The following is a 21,409-nucleotide window of genomic DNA, read 5'->3' on the forward strand; positions in this document are numbered from 1 at the left end:
TTGAGGTTCAGCTGTGGTCTTATGTGATATAGTTTCATTCCTTAAACAGCCTTGCACATTCTTTTGTGCATAACTCCACTTGTAGCTGCTTCAATTGTAACTCTTTGGTTCTAGCAAGACCTTGGTTTGGAAACAGTCTCATGTTGAAAGAAGACTGTGTGGATTGTATTGGAAAGGTTGAAAGTCAACCGGAAGTTTAAGGGAAGGTAAATTCCCATTCCTGTGGCTTGTTGCTGATATTAAGCTTGTGTGAATTCATTCTCGGAATTATTTTCTTTTTAAGAGAATTATTTCTGTATTGATTAACATTCAGTGAGTTTTGCATCAATAATTGCTGATCAATAAGAGCTTCAGAGTCATGAGTTATTTGAGATAGCAGCACAAATGCCAAATTCTAGTCCATGAACTCAGAACTGAACAAAAGCAATACTAAGACTTGCTTGTGTTGTTGTGAGGGGTGTCTTTTGGTTTGGATTCTATAGGCTTTGGATTTCTGAATGACTAGTGTTTCAGACCATGTCGGTAACACAGGAGCTTTCAAGGAGCACTGGACGATTTTTCTTTTGTCCAATAAAAAATCAGGACATTTATTGCAGTTTGTGTAGTTTTTCTGGGATTTAGAAGGAGATTTAGTTTTGCTGGCTTGTCATATCTGTCACTTATTTTTATGTGCAACGAAACCTGCTGAAAAGCAGAATCAAGCATCCAGAACATTTAAAAATAAGTTATTTTGTTTCTAATTAAGAATAAATATAAGTTTGTTATAATTAAATTATTTGTGATATAGACAGCACTGCTTATGTCAGTGCATGCCTGTTGTTTGGAATAGTGGACTGAAAAGGTACTCAATAAATCATCTAGGAGAGCAGGTAAGGTCATTTAGACAAGGAAGGTCAATTTTGTTTAAACAGGATTGGTTTCAGTTGTCATCTTTGTTGCAGCAGTAATCTTTCTTCAGTTAAATGCTTTTCTTTCAAATGTCTGTCTCTTCTTTATGCAAACCAGTGCAATTCTGAATTTGCTATGTATTCCAGTTTTGCTTAAGCCAACTGAATAAAGCAATAGTTAACCTCTTTCTGTTGTATTTTTCAAAGGCCTTTCTGTAAAAATCCCGTCAGTGCTAACAAATTCACTCTGCTGTTGGATGACTTGAGTGAGGTGACTATTGCAATTTAGATTTCTGGTTTGATACTATGCAAGAAAGATCTGAATGGCAGTTGAAGCAGTTAAATCTGACAGGCATACTTGATGGCATGCTTGTAAGTTGGTATATTAAATAACAAAAGTATCTCTTTTGAATGATTCTGTTTCATTCTGTAGTTGCTAAGAGTTGGGGAAGCTTCTTGTACAGCATGGCACGTGGAGGCTGTGCTGCAGATGCTGCTTCTTTGGCACAAGATCCATGAAAATCAAGAAGGGCCAGGTCAACCCATCCTTCCTATTCTCCCTAACCACTCATCTGTGTTGAAGCAATTCTCTGCTCTAGTGCATTTTTCCAACTGAATCATCTCTTCTTCTGTAAGTCTTAGGGTCACTGCTTTTTTCTGACCCTATTTTAGAGTGATTGTTTGCCTTCTCCTTTCTTTTCCACTACTTGTTAACAGCCTAATTTACTGGCTTTAGACTTCAGTGTGTGAATTCCTTGATTCCTGCTGGCTTTCAGGCACTATGCTATGTATCGGAAGCTCCTCTCTGTGGGCAGGTGTAGTTTCTATTTGTGTTGTCTTGATGAAAAATAGGTCTCTTTTTTTTTTTGTAATCTACCATACTTTGTGTTTGAATTGAGTGAGGAAAGAGTAGCAGCAGCTCTAAGCTTTTAGCACAAGTTAGGCTCCAATAGGGAAGTGGGTTTAGCCTGTTATCCTAGGAGCAGTCCTAACTTTTGCTCATGAAAGATGGTCCTAAACTTTCTATATCCTCTCACTGATAAGACAGGCTGTCAGTGTGTCCCATGTGTGCTATATGCCTGTGAGAAGAGCATGAATAGGATTACAAAAGCTCTGTAAGCTTGTAGCTATGTGTCTTTGCTGTTGTCCCCTGTTAATGGGAAAGCAGAACAGTCCAAGCAATGTTGTCCTGACCTATATTCTTTAGTGGGAGACTGAGGGCAACAGCCCCTGTGAGATATTCCCATATGTCCTCTTTCCCTGTTTCTAGCTCTAAGCTATGCACTTGTTTGAACAAGTGGCTGATACTGATGAGTGTTTTGGCATGCTAGAGCAGAAAGGTTTTGGAGTATTGTGTGCAGTTCTGGTGTCCTCAACATAAAAAGGACATGGAACTGTTGGAACAAGTCCAGAGGAGGCCACGAGGATGATCAGGGACTGGAGCACCTCCCATATGAAGACAGGCTGAGAAAGTTGGGGCTGTTCAGCCTAGAGAAGAGAAGGCTGCGTGGAGACCTCATAGCAGCCTTCCAGAATCTGAAGGGGGCCTACAGGGATGCTGGGGATGGACTCTTCATTAGGGACTGTAGTGATAGGACAAGGGGTAATGGGTTAAAAATTAAACAGGGGAAGTTTAGATTGGATAGAAAGAGGAAATTCTTTACTGAGAGGGTGGTGAGGTACTGGAATGGGTTGCCCACGGAGGTTGTGAATGCTCCATCCCTGGCAGTGTTCAAGGCCAGGTTGGATGAAGCCTTGGGTGACATGGCTTAGTGTGAGGTGTCCCTGCCCATGGCAGGGGGGTTGGAACTGAATGATCCTAAGGTCCTTTCCAACTCTAACTATTCTATGATTTCAGCAGGTCTTATTTCTGAAGGGACTGAGGCTTGTGTAGTTGTGAAATACCCTGACAAGTTCACAACACTAGCTTTGGAGATGTGAAGTCATTGCATAAGCAGGTCTTCGGTTAACAGTTCAGTGAACAGGAAGTTGTATTTAGCTCAGTAATTGATGGATGTAGCATAGTTCTGTGTGTTCCCCTGTCCTCTAACACTTATCACTAGCTGCAAGTTGTTCTTGGTGTTTCATTTCAGCTGAGAGACTGTGAGCTCAAAGCTGAAATTGCTAACAGGTTTTGTGATTTAAAACTTCAGTATTAATTCTGAAGGTTTTGCATTTAAAACCAGAACAAATTACAGGCTAAAGGTACCCTTCCCGTCAGGAAATCCCAACAACCCCCTCCTTCCTGCCACCCCAGCCAAACAGAAAGAACCCAAACTGCTCTACCATTGAAATGTTTGATCTTGAAACTGGCAGCTGCAAGAGCTAAGACTCAAATATCATGGTCTTTCCTTTCTTATTTTTCTCCATCTACTTCTAGAGGGAGTACTGGAAGTTCCAAACAGTCAAACAGAATATAGGAGTAAAATGACACCTGCCACAAATGAAGGGTTCTAAAATTATGCTTTTTTATTACTGATAAGAATCTTTCGTGTCTCAAAGTGAATAATGGCATTCATGTCTCTGTGGTATTACAAGGCATTCCTGTTTCTTTACAGCAAAAAGAGGGATGTGCTTTGTATTTAAGGCTAACGTGTAATGTCCTGATAATTGCTACAGCCACAGAAGTCAGACAGTAAGTGATTATCTGTACAATTATCTAAAAGACACTACTTGAAACCTAGTCAGCAATCAGCCATTAGAATTTTGAATCAATTCAGTTTTAAAAAGAACTGTTATCTCTTCTCATCTGAACATTTTTACCGTTTGAGGTTGTGTTCAAGGACTGAGAGCCCCTTGTGAAAGAGAATGTGTGCTGATGGGAGGTGACAGGGAGGAAGAAGTTGCTGTTATATACATATCTATATATATAGATATGTATATAAAAGTAAAATTGAATTAGGATGATGGAGTGTTGAAAACCAAACAAATAATGTAAAATATAAAATGAAACAAACATTTCTTGATGTAGTCTTAGGGATTCTAAGAGATACTTGATGTCTTTGGGTTTTTCTTTGGAGTGTGTGTGTGTGACAAAGTTAAATGCATTTGAATGACTTCAGAATTAATATAGCTAGTGGGAGCTGGTGCTTGCAGCAGCTTGCAGGTTGGGTATTAATCAATCTAAATGACTGAATGGTAGAAGTAGTTATTTCTGTTAGCACAGGTGTTCATTAAAAACTTGTCTTGAAAAGACAATGAGAAATTTAGGAGTAGGTGACACACTGGATTTAGAGCATTGGGCTGTTACCTCAGGGAGCTTAAGTTAAACCCCTCAACTAGGTCACAAATGAAAATGAGTTTTATGGTGATGTACAGTGAAAAACTGGCACAGTGCATTACCTTTTTGCCAACTACCTCAGTCTGTGTTGTGTCTATACTTTGTGCCCCACATTTTAAGATGCTGTAGCACATTTGATTAATTATAGGAGTCTTATGAAATACATATATATGCCTCAGTATGCAGATATATTCATGCATATGTTTAATGTATGTATGGATACATAAAAACTCGTAACTTTCCTTTACTTGTGTTTATCTTGTGATTAAATCAAAACCTGCAGGCAGTCTAACATAGAAACTACTTGATTTGAAATCTGTCTTAGACAGCAGAGATAAGGTGAAAGACATTATCAAAACACTTAACCATGTTGCTTCTGGAAATGGATAGCTGCCTCGTATAAAATAAAACCTAGAGAAATGAGTGTGGCAACTAAAAAAGCCTAAACTGTAACTTTTTTAAACTCTAGGGATAGCGTAAGGATAATGTGTTACTTCAGGGAAATCTTAAAATAACACAATCTATTCATATTCAAAACTTTGACAAATAAAAAGAGGCTGTAGGAAAAAAAGTAATAGAACCACTTCAGTTCAGTGGAGTGTGGATTTTTTGGCTTGTTACTTATTTCTTCATTATCTTGGCAACATTTGGCCATAAAAATAACTCTTGGCTGAAATGAACATTGTTAAATGTTAGAGGAATGAGGTATCGCCTTGCTTCCTGGCACATTCTTTTGTAATTCCCATTTGCTTCTAATAGGAGCTAGCTAGAGGGGTATATATGAGAGAACTTTTGAACCTGCTGCTAATATTCTTCTGAATCAAGACTGAATAGTGAGAATTTTGACTCTTTCTAATCTCTTTTTCTGAGAAAATGAGTAATCATGACACAAAACTGAGTTCAGGAGGTTTGCTCAATGACCTGGGTAGGTGCTCTGCCTCTGCCTTGAAACGGGAATAATTTTTCTACAGCTTTTTAACCTGTTGGATTCCTAATCTAAAGTAGTGTTTGCAGCTATAATAAATTGTGATAATGATACAGATATGATGTCTTGTGGTTGTATTGAATGCCAGCTTGATACCCTATCAGGCCTTTTTATAGATACGCAGAATTTTGGATGAAATCTATGAATGAGCCTGGTCATTTCTAATAGAGCAGATGTCTGTCTTGTATGATTTTGTCCAGCCATGATATAAAGACAGGTGTGTATTATTCCATATAAGAGCGATGAAGCTGTATTTCTTAAAGCTTTTTTTTCCAGGTCAGTGGAGGATATTGTGCTATTTGCAGTATCTTTTAAAAGGCACTGATTTCCAAATGGAGACGAAGAGGACAGTGCCACCTGGAAAATATTGGCAAGATTTGAACTGTTAATTGGTGTAGCAATTCCATGGAAAGTATGTAGTTCACTGTTGAACTCTGTAGATTGACTCAACTCCACTCAGTTTTATGGAAACTTTCCGTAAATATTACATGTAAATCCATCTGTGTAAAACCAGATTGCATAGAAACTTTTTTAGGTGTTGATAACATTTAAATGATTGAGGGTCATACAGTATTTAGGAGTTTGGGTTTCTTAAAATGTGGCATACCAGCCCTCCTCCCTGTGCTCCACATCGAAAGATTTGCATTTAGAAAGTATTTTCTGAGTTCAGGTTAAACCTGGGGAAGACAGATCAAGTGTTTCACAGGAAAATGTCTACTTGGCTACCTGTGCTTAAATAATGAAGCTGTCAGCTTTAAAAATCTCCGTTCATCTCATACAAAATTAGGTCCTTTTGAAGTTGTCTTAAAAAAAAGTCTTTCCTGATGGATGTCTACTGTATTTATTAGAGGTGGAAAGTGGCACAATGAGAGCTATAGGTAAGGAGCAATTCTTCTGAAGATAATAAAGTTATTTGTAAAAAATCTGTGTGGTTTTCTCCTTGTTGCATTATGTGAATATCACTATTCAAAAAGGCTAAAAATCCACTGAAGGATAATAACACATTTAGTGACAGATTTCTGAGTGCTGATCTATTTTTCCTTGCTGCCTCTCCCTTCAGTCAGCTAAAGCGTTTATCATGCTGGCTGCACTCTGCTATTCTCCCTCATGCTGCATTAGTGTCTTGGCAGAACAGATCTTATTAGGCTTTGCTGTCTTCTTTTTTATTTCGATTTGAGCCCTTTCAGAAAATTGCTTCTTATTTGGAAGTTCTGTTATTCCAAAATCTGGCTTCATTTACATAGTAATAAAAATAAGTAAATACTTGATACCAGTAGAGAGAACTGTCTGTTTCTTTGCTTAGATTCAAGGCAATCAACATTTGGATTTTTTTCTTTTTACATAGTTAGGGCTTTTACTCACGTATTTTAAAGAATGAATCTATCTACTGTGCAGAACAGCCCGAAAACAGAGTCCATCCTGACTTCTTGAAGACCCCTTCTATGCTGCTATACTTTCAACAGTGTTATTTGCTCCATTTGTGTATCAGGCCAGTAAATGAAAATAGTCCGATCATATTTGTGGTGGGAGAGATTACTGTGCCTGTTCTTCATCTTGTCTCTTGGCCTACGTTCATACAAAATTCTGTTATTAATTTGTCAAAACCCCACTTAAAATGGAGCATTTTGGCATATGCTGTTGTTGGAAACTAACAGGAAAATTTCTCTATGGTCAGGAAAAGTAGAAAGCTCTCCTCTATGTGCATGTCAATAATTTTCCTTGGACTTTAATATTAGGAAAACCTTGTTTGTTTGTGCCTCTAATTAGCAATGCTCATGTCAGTCTGCTGCTTCGTTTCAACCAACACAAACCATGGTACTCGGTTGTAATTGGTGGATGACATCAGAGTGTACAAAAGTAATGCAGTTGTCACAGTGGGGGCCTGCACATGTGCATTTGAGTTCTAATTTTTGTTAGGACTGACTTTATGTTAGTGCTTTGTAAGGTGAATGAATAATGAATGTGAATAATAATTCAGAAACTGTTGACATAGGTGAGTAATAGAAAAATCACTTTTAAGGAAGATGTAGGAAAGAACTTTATGATAGAGACACGGAATAGATATGGATAGATAAATGGAATTTAATCTTTTCTTGGGGGGTTCATTGATTTTTAAGTAGGATTTGTCCCTCTGCAGTGTGGCCAGCAGTTAACATCTTTGAAGTGAACGCTTATATCTGAAACAGAAATAGATTTTTTTTTTTCTGAGAAAGTGATTATAAATGAAACTTTCCTTGCAGCAAGTTCCAGACCATGCAAACTGCATTGATCCCATATAACACTGCCTGAAGAAAGTTGTCCTGATGGAATTGGATACACTTCAGTGGGCAGAATTAACCCCAGTAAGATAAACTAGAGTAATACCATTTAGTTCTTTTTGTGGTGGAGGAAGCTAGCAGTCACAGGGAATTGCAGGTTGTGTACGAACTCGCACTTACAAAGGCAGTTATTCTGCTACATTCAAGAGAACTGGCTACATTAAAGACTTCAAATAGTGCTTCTTCAGTGGTTGCTATGTTGGTCAGACTACAGCTGCAGTAATGGGTACCATCTTGAGATGGAGATGCATTGGAGAAGTTCTAGAGGAGGGAAGTCTACAACACGATGCCTGAGGAATGTTAGATTAAATTGCTTAATTCAGAGAAGGAAAGGCTGAAGGTAAATGTTTAGGAAAGGTAAGCAGAGAGAGGAAGGGAATTACCTGTTTTCTGGGTCTGCTTTGAATAGGACAGGAAGTAATGTGTTTAAGTTTAGGTCAAAAAATAGCTAAGTTAGACATTTAGAAAAAATTTCTAATAATAAGCATAAGTCAGTACTAAAATAGATTGCCTAAGAATGAATGTAGAATTTTGTCATTGCAATTATTAAGAACAGATCAGACCGGTAACTGCGAAGAAAGATTGCAGTATGGTTGCTTTAGGACCCACATTGGGGATTGTTGCAGCTGAACAGCAATTAAAGATTTTTGGGTAAAAAAGTCAAGTACAACCTAACACTGTAAGGAGGCAGAATAAAATCCTTACATAGCCCAGACAGTATTTCCACAAGATTTTAATTTACAATAAAAAAAATTAGAATTACAGTGTTACTGTATTTTCTACATTGGTTTGACCAATTGTTCTTAAGCCTGTGCCCCTATTTTGTTATTTCTAGTCACTTTATAGATTCTCTTTTAAGTCTCACAGTCACAGATTGACATATCCTATTCCAAATGACCTGTCATGGTCTATGCTTTGTGAATTTATGTAATATAATGTGGAATGTAAATGAAAATGCATTGCTTGAGTAAGATGCCACGTAAGTTTGTGTTTGTTCTTTCAGTAATTTTTGGGGCAATTAATAAAAATGTATTATAGAATAACAGCCTTTTCCAGAAAAAGTAAATGAGGAAAGAAAACTCCTATTGGAGTTAAATCTTACATTAATGTTTTGCACCAATCGGAGATTTTACGCCTGCTACCTTTAAAAAACAAAACCACGTGCCAAGCATTAGTGTTGAGCTTCTTGAAATACAGAATATATTCTTACAGGGAAACAAATGTTGTTTTGTAGTCTTCATTTTACTTCTCTGGATTTTTTTGGTCATTTTGGAAACTGGTTTTGTTGATGGTTAAGTTGGATTGAGGAACCGAATACTTGAATTAAGCAGGAGGGAAACTACAAAAGCAACTGTTTCTTTGTCAGTGGATAAAGTGGGACCTGTTTAAGAGCATGCCTTTGATTAGCTGGTATGTAAAAAGTTGTCCTTACTGCTTCTAAATATACATTCTAGTAATGCAAAGCAGTGTGTACCCACTATAGGAATGTGATTGGCATATGCAAATATTTTCTTAATGTAATGTAATGCCTCTTGATTAGTCACTGAAGAAAAATTAGAACTGGAGCATGTCAGTATGTTCTAGTTTAATATACATTGTGGAAAAAAACTTAACCAACAGCAAGGTTCTACAGTACATGTATAAATGCAGGAAAATCAAATGCAGGTTCGTAAGCTTTTTGTCAGGTGTTGATCAATGTTTCATGCCTGGAAAACAAAACTCTGGCTTTGGGTTTTTTCAGAACATACCATTCTCCACATCTTTCTTTGGAGAAAAATATTAAACAGCTTTCTTAGACTATCACTTGAAATTTTAGTATGAGAAATGTCCTCTTGATCTCTTCTGTGCCTCCTTCTGATATCACTGACTCTACTTTATTCCATAAAGGGGGTCCACTCTTTTTTTCTTCTTTCTCAATGTATTCATCTGATCTTATCTGGCATCTGTGAAAAGCCTCTTTCCCTGCTGTGAAGGTGAGGCAGAAGATCTCAAGCTAGGAGGGTTGCCTACTTGTACTTCTGAAGGATTTGATCTTAAAACTTTGAATGACAATGTCCTTTTTCTTCTAAATACCATATATTTCCCTATAAAAATGAGATAAAGCAAAAATTTCCAGCAGTGGGAAGTATAATCCTTGTCTGACACAGAAATACTGATATTGAGATAAATCTATATAGCAAAATATGCTCCGATTCTTATATTCAGATCTATCTGAAGTAGGAATTGCAGAATCATCAAACACTTCATAAAATTCTTAAATGTGACACTAAGTAATACAGAGAAAAAATGAACCTCTTCATAAATGCTGCTTTTATTTCCCAATGAATATTTGTGATGCTATGAATGTGCTTTATTCTTTGTTTCTCCTACATACCTGTATTATAAATCACACCTCTGTCCATCTGCAAGCAGTTTTGTGAATCTTTGCTTGCTGATGACAGAAAATACGCAATGGCTTCTCTGGTTTAAATTAGTCCCCTTCTTAAAATATTTGATGACAATATGCTTTTGCTGGAAGATACAAGAAATGACATGACTGCATTTTTCACAGATACATAAATATTGCAGCCAGGAAGGGCCATTTTAATAACTTGCTCTGACGTCTTATATATTGCAGGCCCTAGATTTCATGCTTCATTTGGACCAATAATTTCTGACTGAATTAGAACATAACTTTTCTCTTTCCTTGAAGTGCATCAGTCTTGATTTAAAGTCTCTGCAGTGATAAATGTAAATGTTACCGCTTTAAATTCTAACTCAATTATATTTGCCGTAATTTTATAACAGAGGTAATATTCCAGAGGAATATAGCTATTCCTTTGTTGCGTGTTACAGTTGCCCTGTGTTGACTTGAGCCTTTAGCTCTTGTGTTTGTGGTGTGTCTGTCTGCTAGATGAAACCACCTATAGTGCCATCTATCCTTCACATAGTCTATTATAGGCTGATTAGCTTGGTGACTAATCTGTCAATAAGGCTTCTGAATGTCTTTAATTCTGTTGTGCAGCATCCTGACTTCTGTCTGTAATTTGGTAGATGTATTTTAGAGCATACAGAGGAGGGAAATGTTCTCTTGGCACACACCTCTAATTCTTTATAGGCTTTGATTATAATCCTGCCAACTAAAAAAATACTGTGGTGTTTATGAAAGCTGACATGCAATTTAAAATGACAAAATGACAATATAGAGCATCAGCTGCTGCCCTGTGCATTCTGGTTAGGAAGCTGGAGTCTGGGTGTGATAAACCTACGGTGCATAAGCAGCCACACAAATTGTTCTGGCTGTCTCCTTATCCTTGAAGTACCCTCAGCAATGAGCAGGGAACGGACTGCAGTACATAGGCTTCATTCTAGTTATTCCACTTCTGTAACTAGACAGTGTCATGTTGGCTCATCTGGTTTTTGGTTATTTGGAAGGATCCCCGATAGTCACAGAGGAAATCTATGCCCTTGCTAGGAACTTACTTTATATGATAGAGAATATCATCCTTGATTTGGTCAGAGGTTACGTGAATGTAGTACTGTTGATCCATGTGTTATTTATGGAATTTGGTATTTGATAACGTTTGGAAAGGAAAATGATACAGAAAACTTGGTATGATTCAATAAACTTACAGTAATATCAACCTGTCCTGCTGTGAATTTATTCTAAATAGGACAGCCCCTTTGTCTTACCATTTTCCATAACCATTATTACAAAGCATTGTTGTGCTCTTATTTATTCTTTTTTTTCCAGCAAAGTGCAGTAGATGCTTCAAAGGGTATCTACTCTTCCGAAAGAATCAGTTTATCACAAAATTATCAGTCTAGGTGACAAGGGAAATTGTTTGCACTTTACTAGTGCCAAAGGACTGATCTAATAAAAACAACTCTTGTAAGTCACCTCCACTGCATTATACAGCTACTAAGAAGGCAATGGTCATGACTGCAAATGAGTACTGGTGATATTTCACACTTACACAAAATAAATGTTCTCTGGCTTGCTATGCAAGGCTTTGTATATAAACCATATAGTAACCCTACAATTATTTTGATTGGAGTTTTATATGTTACTGCCTTTTCTTAATAAATTACTTCAGTCTAGCACACACTAGCATAAGATCCACTCCTGTAATCAGCTTTACTGAGGTTCTGCTAGGGTCCAAGCATCATTAGCTTGGTATCAAAATCAGTGATGTGTAACTTAGACCTCCCAGATATATGTTGATACTATGTTCAGCATTGTCAAAGCAACATGATTAATATGTAAAGAAGCCAGAAATAGCCCTGGAAAACCTATTTCTCATGTATGTAAATATGAAAATGTACTTCTAGGTTAAGTTGCTGTTTCTCAGCTATAAGAAATATTATAAACTTAAACTGTGTTTTTCTTAACTTCAAGCAAAAATATTGTGTTGCCAGGCACTGATTCACATGAGAGCACCAGGCAGGAGCATAATTAGCTTCTTGCTGTGGCTTCTCCGTTGTACAGCAGGGAGGAGTGTGAATTACCAGCCGTGCCTCTCTCATCACTCATTGCTTTGCTTTGAGCTACACCAGCATTTGTGTAGAGCTCCCCAGGAACTCTTGCTTTTGGGGAGTGGGGAACTGCAATGTTCAGACCAGTTCAGTGTGTTGGGTTTTGTTAGAAATCTATGTCTGTTGCTTGTGTTACCAGCTGTTATCTCTTTTTCTTCTTTTTAAGCAGAAAAATATAATACTTTATTGATACTATTTATGCCTTGACAATGTTTCAATTCTTGGAACAGCTCTCAATATCAGAGAGTTTAGTTCTGTTTCACTGGAAGGAAAGTGTGTGTAAAGATCTTCAAACCACCAGTGATTTGCAACAAAGTGGCTTACAATGTGCCTAACTAACTTATGCAGGTTCTCATAGGGGAAGTGGAGGAACTGCTTAAAAGCCTGATGGTTTGCATGGAACTTGTCTCAGAATTTTTCATACTCCCTTGGAAAGGAAATAAATATGCATGTTTATAGTTTTATGTTTAGAATTAGAGATCTCTGTTAATAGATATGCAGTTAGTGTTTGATATGAGTTCAAATGTAAATAATATGCAGTAGATGTAGTACTGAATACTTTTTGTGTATACAGTTTCAAAGAAGGCAGGATAGCAGATACTGACTTCTTCAGCTGGACTCCTGGTGGGAAAATTTAGCTGTGATTTGGTCAGCTTGTTCAGTGTGGTCTCTGGATTTAGATCTAGTCTATTGATTCAGATGAACAAAAGTGAAAGCAAAGCAGAAAAACCCAATAAGTGATAATTATTGTTACTGATTATCTTTCCACAGTACATTGAAATAAATGAGCACTTCTGAATATGTATTTCTATTTGTTGTCATTGTCGTAGCATTTTAAAGAGAAGGATTGGAGTAAGGCTGCCAAAGATAAGTGTTTAAGGCCTGAGCTATAGAACATAATCATAAAGGATACACAAAATGGGGTAAATTAGCAAAGTGACAGTGTGCTGGAGATACTAAACTCTTTTAGAAAGCTTTTATGTTAATAGATTATTGAATTTCATCTGCGATTTCATTGCTCTGTATAGATTAATGTGAAGTAATGTAGATGAATGGAGGAAAAAGATTCCATTTCTGTTAAATGAATTTCTGTAAAGAATCGTAAACCACCTATTATCAGTCAGAAAAAAGATAAAGCAGCTAGTTGTGTTTGAAGTGTCAGAATAGTAGTTGTTGAAAGTGCAAATATAATGTTAAGATGGGAATAGAGAGCGAAATTCGGATACTGTACAAATTCATGTTTCACTTGCATCTTGAATACAGTATGCTGATCTCTGCATCTCAGAGTATACATAAACACCAAAGAAATTGTGAAGGCAGTGAACAAGGATTTCTCAAGGGATAGTGGAGAAAAAGATGGGACACAACACGGGTCATTGCATTTTGTGAATTTGGGTACTGTTGTTCATCATCTTATCTAATACCAGACCTAAGGATGTCAGATGAAATTGTGGAGAGGTAGGCTCAGGACAAAAACAGTTGAGATGTATCTTCATATGTGTATGGAAATGATTTCCATGTGTATGGAAATGAGGATGGTCTGGATGCTGCTGGTTTGAGTTTGCATGGGCAAACTCCTAGGAGAAACGTTAACCCAGAACTTACAGAAAAGAACATCCTCTGGCTGAGAATGTCTCTGAACTACAGGTCTGAAAGTGGTATAGTACTGTGGGGAGTATCTGTAGGGATATTCTTTCCTGGGTGTCCTTTACTGTGTGTTTACTGGTTATTCTTTTGTGTAAGAGTGTTGAGACATCAGAGTAGTTTGAGATAAGGAAGCTGTGGCTGCCTGGTCCCTAGCAGTGTTCAAGGCCAGGCTGGATGGGCTTGGAGCAACCTGCTCCAGTGGAAGGTGTCTCATTGCCATGGCAGGGGTTGGAACTGGATGAGCTTTAAGGTCCTTTCCAACCCGAACCATTCTGTGATTCTATATCCACTGCAGGGCACTGTCAGAGGCAGGCTGCTGGGCTACCATTGTCATTTTGGTCTGACCTTTCATAACTGTTCATATGCATTTTATTTAGTTTCTGCATAGTGGAGTGTGGTTCTGCTTTCCCATATCTCATCACTGACCAGAAATAAGAGAGGGTCAGGCTGGCAGATATGCTTATTTAAATTAATAATTTATGCTTTTGTTTCTGTTGATCTGGAAGAGTTTCCCACTGTGGTCTAATTTCAGACTAAGACTTAAACAATGGTAAAAGAAACAAGTAAACCAGACCAAAATACTCTTGAAGAAGAAAACCCTTTGTGTTGGCTTGGATCCATTCTGTGTGAAGGATAATTTAAATTATACATAGTATTTGCTTGCTACTGAACTAGAAAATTTAGAGGTCTTGTGATTGCCTAGGGGAAGAATGTAAATCAGTGATGTAGAATAATCATAACTCTCATTTTTATGAGCAAAAGTAGTGTGAAAAGAAAAATGAAGAGAGACTTGATCCCCACCACCTTCAAATATTTCAGTTTTCTTTTTATCTAGAGAGAATCTGATGGCATGTTGATGATGTGTCTTCTGTTGTGTTGTCTCTGGTTTATTAAAGCACTGTTTTTTTTCTTGTAGGTTAACAGAACCTTCTGGATATCTAACAGATGGACCAATAAATTATAAATATAAAACTAAATGTACATGGTTAATTGAAGGATAGTAAGTATTTATTTTCATAGCTTACATTTTCTGACAGTTTCATACTGTGCATTCTAGAGATCCAAAGAACTCTGCAAGTAGAAACTTCATCTGGATACAGTATAAACAAGTTTTGTTTTTGTTTTCTCTTGTTTCTGTTTAAATGCTATGCAGTTAAAACAGAAAAAAAAAAAAGTAGTAGGATTTTCAGGATTGCTCAGTTGGCCAAATTCCATTTCCATTCAAACTACTGGCAAAAGTTAGGCTGACACTGGCATTTGGCCAGTGCTGCAAGCTCTCAAAACCCTATGATAAATTTGTTGCCTGTTTGAGTACCTTTGTGTGAATTCCAAATGCAGTTACAAAATCCTATTATTTAACTCATTATCTTACCCATTTGTCTTATTTAACTCATATCAGTGATAAATCAGGAATGTCTTCAAGTACAGAATGCTTCCAGGATGAAGAATCATTTTTCAGTTCCATGTTGCTCAAAAGTTGGTGCTTTTATGAAGTATTTTCTTTTTCATTCTAGTTTTCCTCCTATACTTTTAAAATCGTGTTGTGCCCTCAGTTTATACTGTTGAGATGTTTCATGTCTGTGGCCAATTTTTCAGTTTATACAACAGAAACGCACAGACATGCTCAAAGGAATAATGAGACACATACCCTGGTGTGACTAAACCATTAAAGGCACAATTTTGTTAAAGTTTAGTGGAACCTTTTTTCTCCCCCAGATCATGGTGTGAGAATTTATTTCACTGAAGAATTTAAAGTCTGAATTCTGCATGTTCTAGAAGAAAATAGCTGCCTTTTGTATTTCTTTATTGTCATAATCTCAACTATCTTAGATGTCTGCTCTGTCTCTGCAGTCCAGTAATGACAAATCTGATATACTTTTGTTCTGCTTATATGGAGATAGTAATTTAAACACGCCAGTAATATTACAAGTAGTTTGCAAAATCATTTAAGTAGAAACTTCAGTATGTAGGTGACCAGGCAATAGCTGAATATCTTTCTGACATAGCCAGACTTCTCTTTTTACCCATCTCAGGAGTATTTACACTGCGCTATGCTGAAGTGAAAACATGCGTCAGGACTGTATGTAAGCTCTGCTTTGAAGCTGGTCTTTATTCTGTTCCTCCGCTTTGCAGGAGGTAGAGTGGGTGCTGATGGAAGCAATGTGCTGCACAGTATGTGTAAGGGCAATGCAAGCCAGTAACATAGTGCATAATGTCAGCGCACAAGGAAGCCACATATATATAAGATAAACTCTCTTAAAATGGAACAAGAGCGCTCCCCAAACGATCTCCCTCCCACATAAAAAGTGTTTTACAAACTGTACTTGAGGCTGTCAGTAGGGGGTAAAAAAAGTAATTAAAATGAAATAAAAGGCAATAATTGTTAGGTTGGATGGAATATATTTATGAGTCTGCTAATTTTGTCATATGAGAAAATTCCTCTTTCAGAATTCTTACAGTCCACATTTGGATCTCTACCAAAACCTGGGGAAATGTGGTTCCCAGGTGTCAGGGGGACAAGCAGGCAGTTGAGAAAGAAATATCTTTCTAATATTGCTTGCTATTTTAAATGTATGTTGAGTTTTATCTTCAATAACTAAAATAATATTGCAGTGAGGGTGTGTGTTTAAGTATAGTCGTGACATTTTAAAGTAAAGGTAGTATATTAAAATGGGATGTTGTAATTGTTCTGAATACTGACAAAATCTGATAAACTTTAGTATCTTAAGTTTAGGGCTTGTTAGACCTGGGACTGAAGTTATTATTTATATTATTTTTTGTTAAGTCTTTTAAGATAAAGTGAAATTCTTGCTCTCTTTGAAATGTTTAGTTCTCAACATGTTTTAATAGTGTTGTTGCATGATTGGTTTTGCTGTTTTTTATCCTGTGTATTCAATACTTCTGCAAATAGTGTTTTACATCAATGTTGTGTGTTTTTTTTTCCCTTCCTTTTTCAGCCCAAATGCAATACTAAGATTAAGATTTAATCACTTTGCTACTGAATGTAGTTGGGACCATATGTATGTATATGATGGAGATTCAATATATGCACCTTTAATAGCTGTATTTAGGTGAGTGTGTCTATTAGTCTTTTATTCCATATAGTCACATATGGACATTCTTAGTTTGCAGAGTAAAACACTATCATTAAAAGCTTTAATTTGTTAAATAGCTTGCTTGCTTTTGTTAATGTTGTGGAGTTAATTATTTATGTAAAGGTATATTATAATAAATTGCAAAGCACTACTTTTTTTGTTAGGTCATCATAGCATAAATCCATTATTTGGCTTGTACTTAATGCTGATGTTGCATGGAGTGTTCATGGTTTTGGACAGGCAATCAGAAATTACTGGACTATGGCATGTGACAGGGGGTTGGAAATAATCTTAAGGTCCTTTCCAACCCTAACCATTCTATGATTCTGTTATGTGGAAATAGAACTCGTGCTGAAAGACAGTGAGTGTTAAGCATCTGTCTGAAGGATATATATAAGTATTTCCAAAGCTAAAATAAGTTTTTAAAATTAAATTGACAGTGCATGCACCCTCAGATGTGAAATTTTGCATTACTGTGTGAAGGAAGAGTTTGTTTAGAGTTTAGATTTTATACACATTTTGTACTTTTAGTTTGTTAAAAATAAGCTTGTCAATATGGCATGGGAGCCAGGGGCATGGCGGGGGGGGGGGGGGTTGGGAACTGGACAATCTTAAGGTCCTTTCCAAACCTAACTATTCTAAGATTCTATGAATATAATAGTAAAATAGGTGACTCCTCTTCCTCCCCCTGCCACCCAAAGGCTGATGAAAAACATGGTTCTCATTTTCTTTTCCAGTGGTCTAATAGTTCCTGAAGTGCGTGGAAATGAAACTGTTCCTGAAGTAGTTACTACATCTGGCTATGCATTGCTACACTTCTTCAGTGATGCTGCTTATAACTTAACTGGATTTAACATTTTTTACTCGTAAGTATTTTTTAACAAGTCATTACTTTAGTGTTTAGCCTGTCATTTCTTTCAGGAGAATGTTATGAACAGGGGACTGGAGCATCTCCCATATGAAGACAGGCTGAGAAAGTTGGGGTTATTCAGCCTGGAGAAGAGAAGGCTGCGTGGAGACCTCATAGCAGTCTTCCAGTATCTGAAGGGGGACTATAGGGATTCTGGTGAGGGACTGTTCATTAGGGACTGTAGTGACAGGACAAGGGGTCATGTGTTAAAATTTAAACAGGGGAAGTTTAGATTGGATATAAGGAAGAAATTCTTTACTGTTAGGGTGGTGAGGTACTGGAATGGGTTGCCCAGGGAAGTTGTGAATGCTCCATCCCTGACGGTGTTCAAGGCCAGGTTGGACAGAGCCTTGTGTACCATGGTTTGGTGTGAGGTGTCCCTTCCCATGGCAGGGGGTTGGAACTAGATGATTTAACGTCCTTTCCAACCCAAAGCATTCTGTGATTCTATGAGAATGACCAACCCAGGGAAAATGTTTATTGATATATTAGTCATGTAAGAGCTATACTTGCTGGCTTTAGAAATACAGAGCTACAGTTATAGTAAGTTGTAATTACAGTACCAGTTATAAAGAAAAGAAAATGAGATAAAATATATTGTTCTGAGTGAAGCCACATGGCCATTCCAAGACTATGTTTTTCCTATGCCATATGGAACTAGAATGTATCCCTTCCAGTATTTACCCAACACGTGTACTTGTCATATGGAATAGAAAGGAGATTATATGTGCTGTCATGTGAATTTGCTTCTCTTGAACTAGAATCATCTGTTCCTCGATTTTGATTGCTGGATGTACTTCTGTGGCTTTTGAAACCTTCACTGAGGTCCTACTTTTGTTTTTGTGCCAGCCACAGGGGTTTTGCTCCATTTCTTCTCTATTGTTCATCTTAGTCTGCGTTCTTATCTGCACTGCCTGTCTTCTAGTTATTGTGATGGTGAAGTCATGAAGTCATGCTTGTTTTCCTTCTGTCTGCTTTACTGTGTCAGCATCTCTAAAGATGCATCCAGTGGACCTGAGACTTCCTTCTCATATGCACCAGCTGTTGATTTCAATTTCTGTCTCATTTGGGACATGCTTGTGATAAATAATGCAATGTCTTTTTATACTGGATGCTTTAGTTCAAGAGGGTATTACTGGATCCTGTTGGACCTGTTTCTTTGCATGTTTTTTTTTCCTGTGGTTGAAGATACTCTTGTTCCTTTTCTTCAATCCTTTCACATTCTGAAATGCCAGTTTTTGGGATGTGGTGGCCAGCACTGCACTTCAAATGTGGAAATACATGTAATGTATTTGTCATATTCTTTGTTAGTTTAAAAGTCCTATTTGTGCTTTTTACCATAGCTTTGCTCTTGGCAGAAGTCTTTGTTAAATTGTCTATGGAGAGATTGTTTCTGTAATTTGCAGTGGTTTCCCTTCCTTTTACTGGTTAATAAATAGCTCTCAGTTTGGGAAACCTCACATTACATGTGCTGCATTGGACATAGCAGTCTAGAAGACTGGGTATTTTTGTCAATTGACGTCAGTAAAATGCAGTCACCTGGCAGACTTCTCTCCTGTAATTAGATACATTTTTCAGTGATCCCTGAAGCTTTTATTGCACTTCTTAGTGTTTGTCTTGGGAGCAAATAGCAATATGACATAGCATTCTTAAGAAATGAGTAGATGTGCTCTGCATTCTTTCATGACTTGGTAAACTGGTGAATGCTACATAGTATTACCTAATTTTTTTGAAGTTTGAACTAAATAAAAATCCTGCCAGTTTTTAATTCCATGAAACACATAAGTCAGGAATTTTATGTACTCGGTTCCTCTGTTTCTTCTATTGCAATGGACACTTTTAAAATACGTTTGGATTTTTTTTGTATTTTTTAATGAGCCATCAGTAGCTCTTTATAATAAAGCTTTATGGTACATAAACATAGAAGTACCTGCAATTGCGTTTTATGGCTGCATTAACTTTTCTTCTGTCGCCGATCTGTTGCACTGTGCTTCTGTTTCCCTCTTTCTTCCTTGGTTTGGTAACCACAAGGCAGTTTCTGACTTTATCTCAGTGGGCCGCTTATATCCCTTTGTTTTGGGGAAGACAGAAGCACAACATCTGTGTCTGGAATTCCATGCCAGTTGTGAACAGAATTCCCTGGGTAAATTTTGTGTTCCTTGAAATCTGGCACCCTGCTTTTAACTCTGCTCATCCAGTTTTTCTTTCTCTTTGAATCCTTAATGAGCCTGTTGGAGTGGGAATGTGTCTACTTGTAAACTGGTATATCTGCTACTGGAAAGACTTAACTGTTCACTTTCCTGCAGAACTCTCTCCCTGTGGAGTCAGGAGGAGAGGTCCCTCAGAGCTGTGGTATACAGAAGTTAGTGTCATCAATGGTTTTAATGCCATGTGTGTTACTAGGCGAAGCCCCAGGACGTTTGCAGTTCAGATATGAAGTTTTCTTTTTGGTAATATAGCAGAATCTGTCCTCTGAGGTGTGAGTCTCCAGAAAATGAAAGCATGTCTCCTGACTGTCCAACCACAACTACATTTGGCCAAAGTCCAGCCTTGAACAATTCCTCACTATCAGTTTCTTTCTTCAGTAAGAGTAAGGAATGCTATGAACAGAATCCAGCTCTTACATCTACAGGGAGGAGTCTGTGTTACCAGCAGGCGTTTGTACTAAGTTTGTTCTGTATTTCAGCCCAGCCCTTTGTGAGTCATCAGAAAGGTTTCAGATCTTTTTTGGACTCCATCAGGCACATACTGCCCGAGATTCTGTTCGTGGAAACTCTTGGACCCATATACTTCAATGTCTTTCATCCCTCCTCATCTCCAAGGAATTGCCTGCATTTCTGGAACCAGCTTCCATAGCTTTGCAATCCAGTTGCCTGTGATCTCAGTGTTTTGTAGGGTGTATCACAGAAATGCTAACTTCAAATCTTTCCTCTTTCTGCGTCTGACTGCAGAGTTAGGGAGGCAAGGTTAAGGTAGCTCTGTTTATTAAAGATTCAAAGCATGAAGTGCTATTTGTAAGTGGTTTCAGGGTATTAGCCATCTTGTAATCTTCCTTACATTGTTTTCCAAATTTTATTCCTCTCAGATGCTGTATGTACTGTTTTATAGCATGGACCAAAGCCACCCATGAAAACCCTTTAACTGTATGCCTGTGTTGTGGAGAGTTTAAGGGTTACTGCTCACAGTAACTTCTAGCGTGGATGTTCTTAGAAATAATAAGCATTTAAAAGGACTGACTAGAAAGCTGATACTGGAACACAGGAAAAAGTGGGTGATCTGTCCTTCTGCTTAACGTCAATACTTCTTGTTAAAGTACAATGTTTGTGATCTTAACTGCATCACACTCTGTGTGTGTAAGCCTGGATGAATACCTTTTCAGCTCATGTGCCTTAAAATCACCATTAAACTTGTATTTTATCAGTACACAGGAATTTTTCAGGGAGAAAATACTTTGTCTAACAAGTACTGTTGGAATACTGTCAGATCAGACCACTGTAATGAACTCTTGGCTTTTCATTTTCCTTATTTTATGTGTTGTTTGTTTTCAGAATTAATTCATGTCCTAACAACTGCTCAGAACATGGAAAGTGCACAACCAGTGTGTCTGTACCAAGCCGGGTATACTGTGAGTGTGACAAGTATTGGAAAGGAGAAGCCTGTGATATTCCATATTGTAAAGCCAACTGTGGCAGTCCAGATCATGGCTACTGTGATTTGACAGGCGAGAAGCTGTGTGTTTGCAATGATAGCTGGCAAGGTAAGGTTTTGTTAT

General features: G+C 37.5%; 1 protein-coding gene across 1 annotated transcript in view; it reads left to right on the forward strand.

Moving 5' to 3' along the window:
• ATRNL1 (attractin like 1) overlaps positions 1-21,409 on the forward strand; it is a 498,994-nt gene that overhangs the window by 25,625 nt on the left and 451,960 nt on the right. Inside the window, exons 2-5 of the mRNA XM_005154514.3 lie at positions 14,549-14,632; positions 16,590-16,703; positions 17,465-17,593; positions 21,186-21,394. Coding sequence (XP_005154571.2) covers positions 14,549-14,632; positions 16,590-16,703; positions 17,465-17,593; positions 21,186-21,394 — 536 coding nt within the window. The remainder of the gene's footprint in view (positions 1-14,548; positions 14,633-16,589; positions 16,704-17,464; positions 17,594-21,185; positions 21,395-21,409) is intronic.

This window comes from Melopsittacus undulatus, chromosome 4, assembly GCF_012275295.1.
Source record: "Melopsittacus undulatus isolate bMelUnd1 chromosome 4, bMelUnd1.mat.Z, whole genome shotgun sequence".
Lineage (NCBI taxonomy): Eukaryota > Metazoa > Chordata > Aves > Psittaciformes > Psittaculidae > Melopsittacus > Melopsittacus undulatus.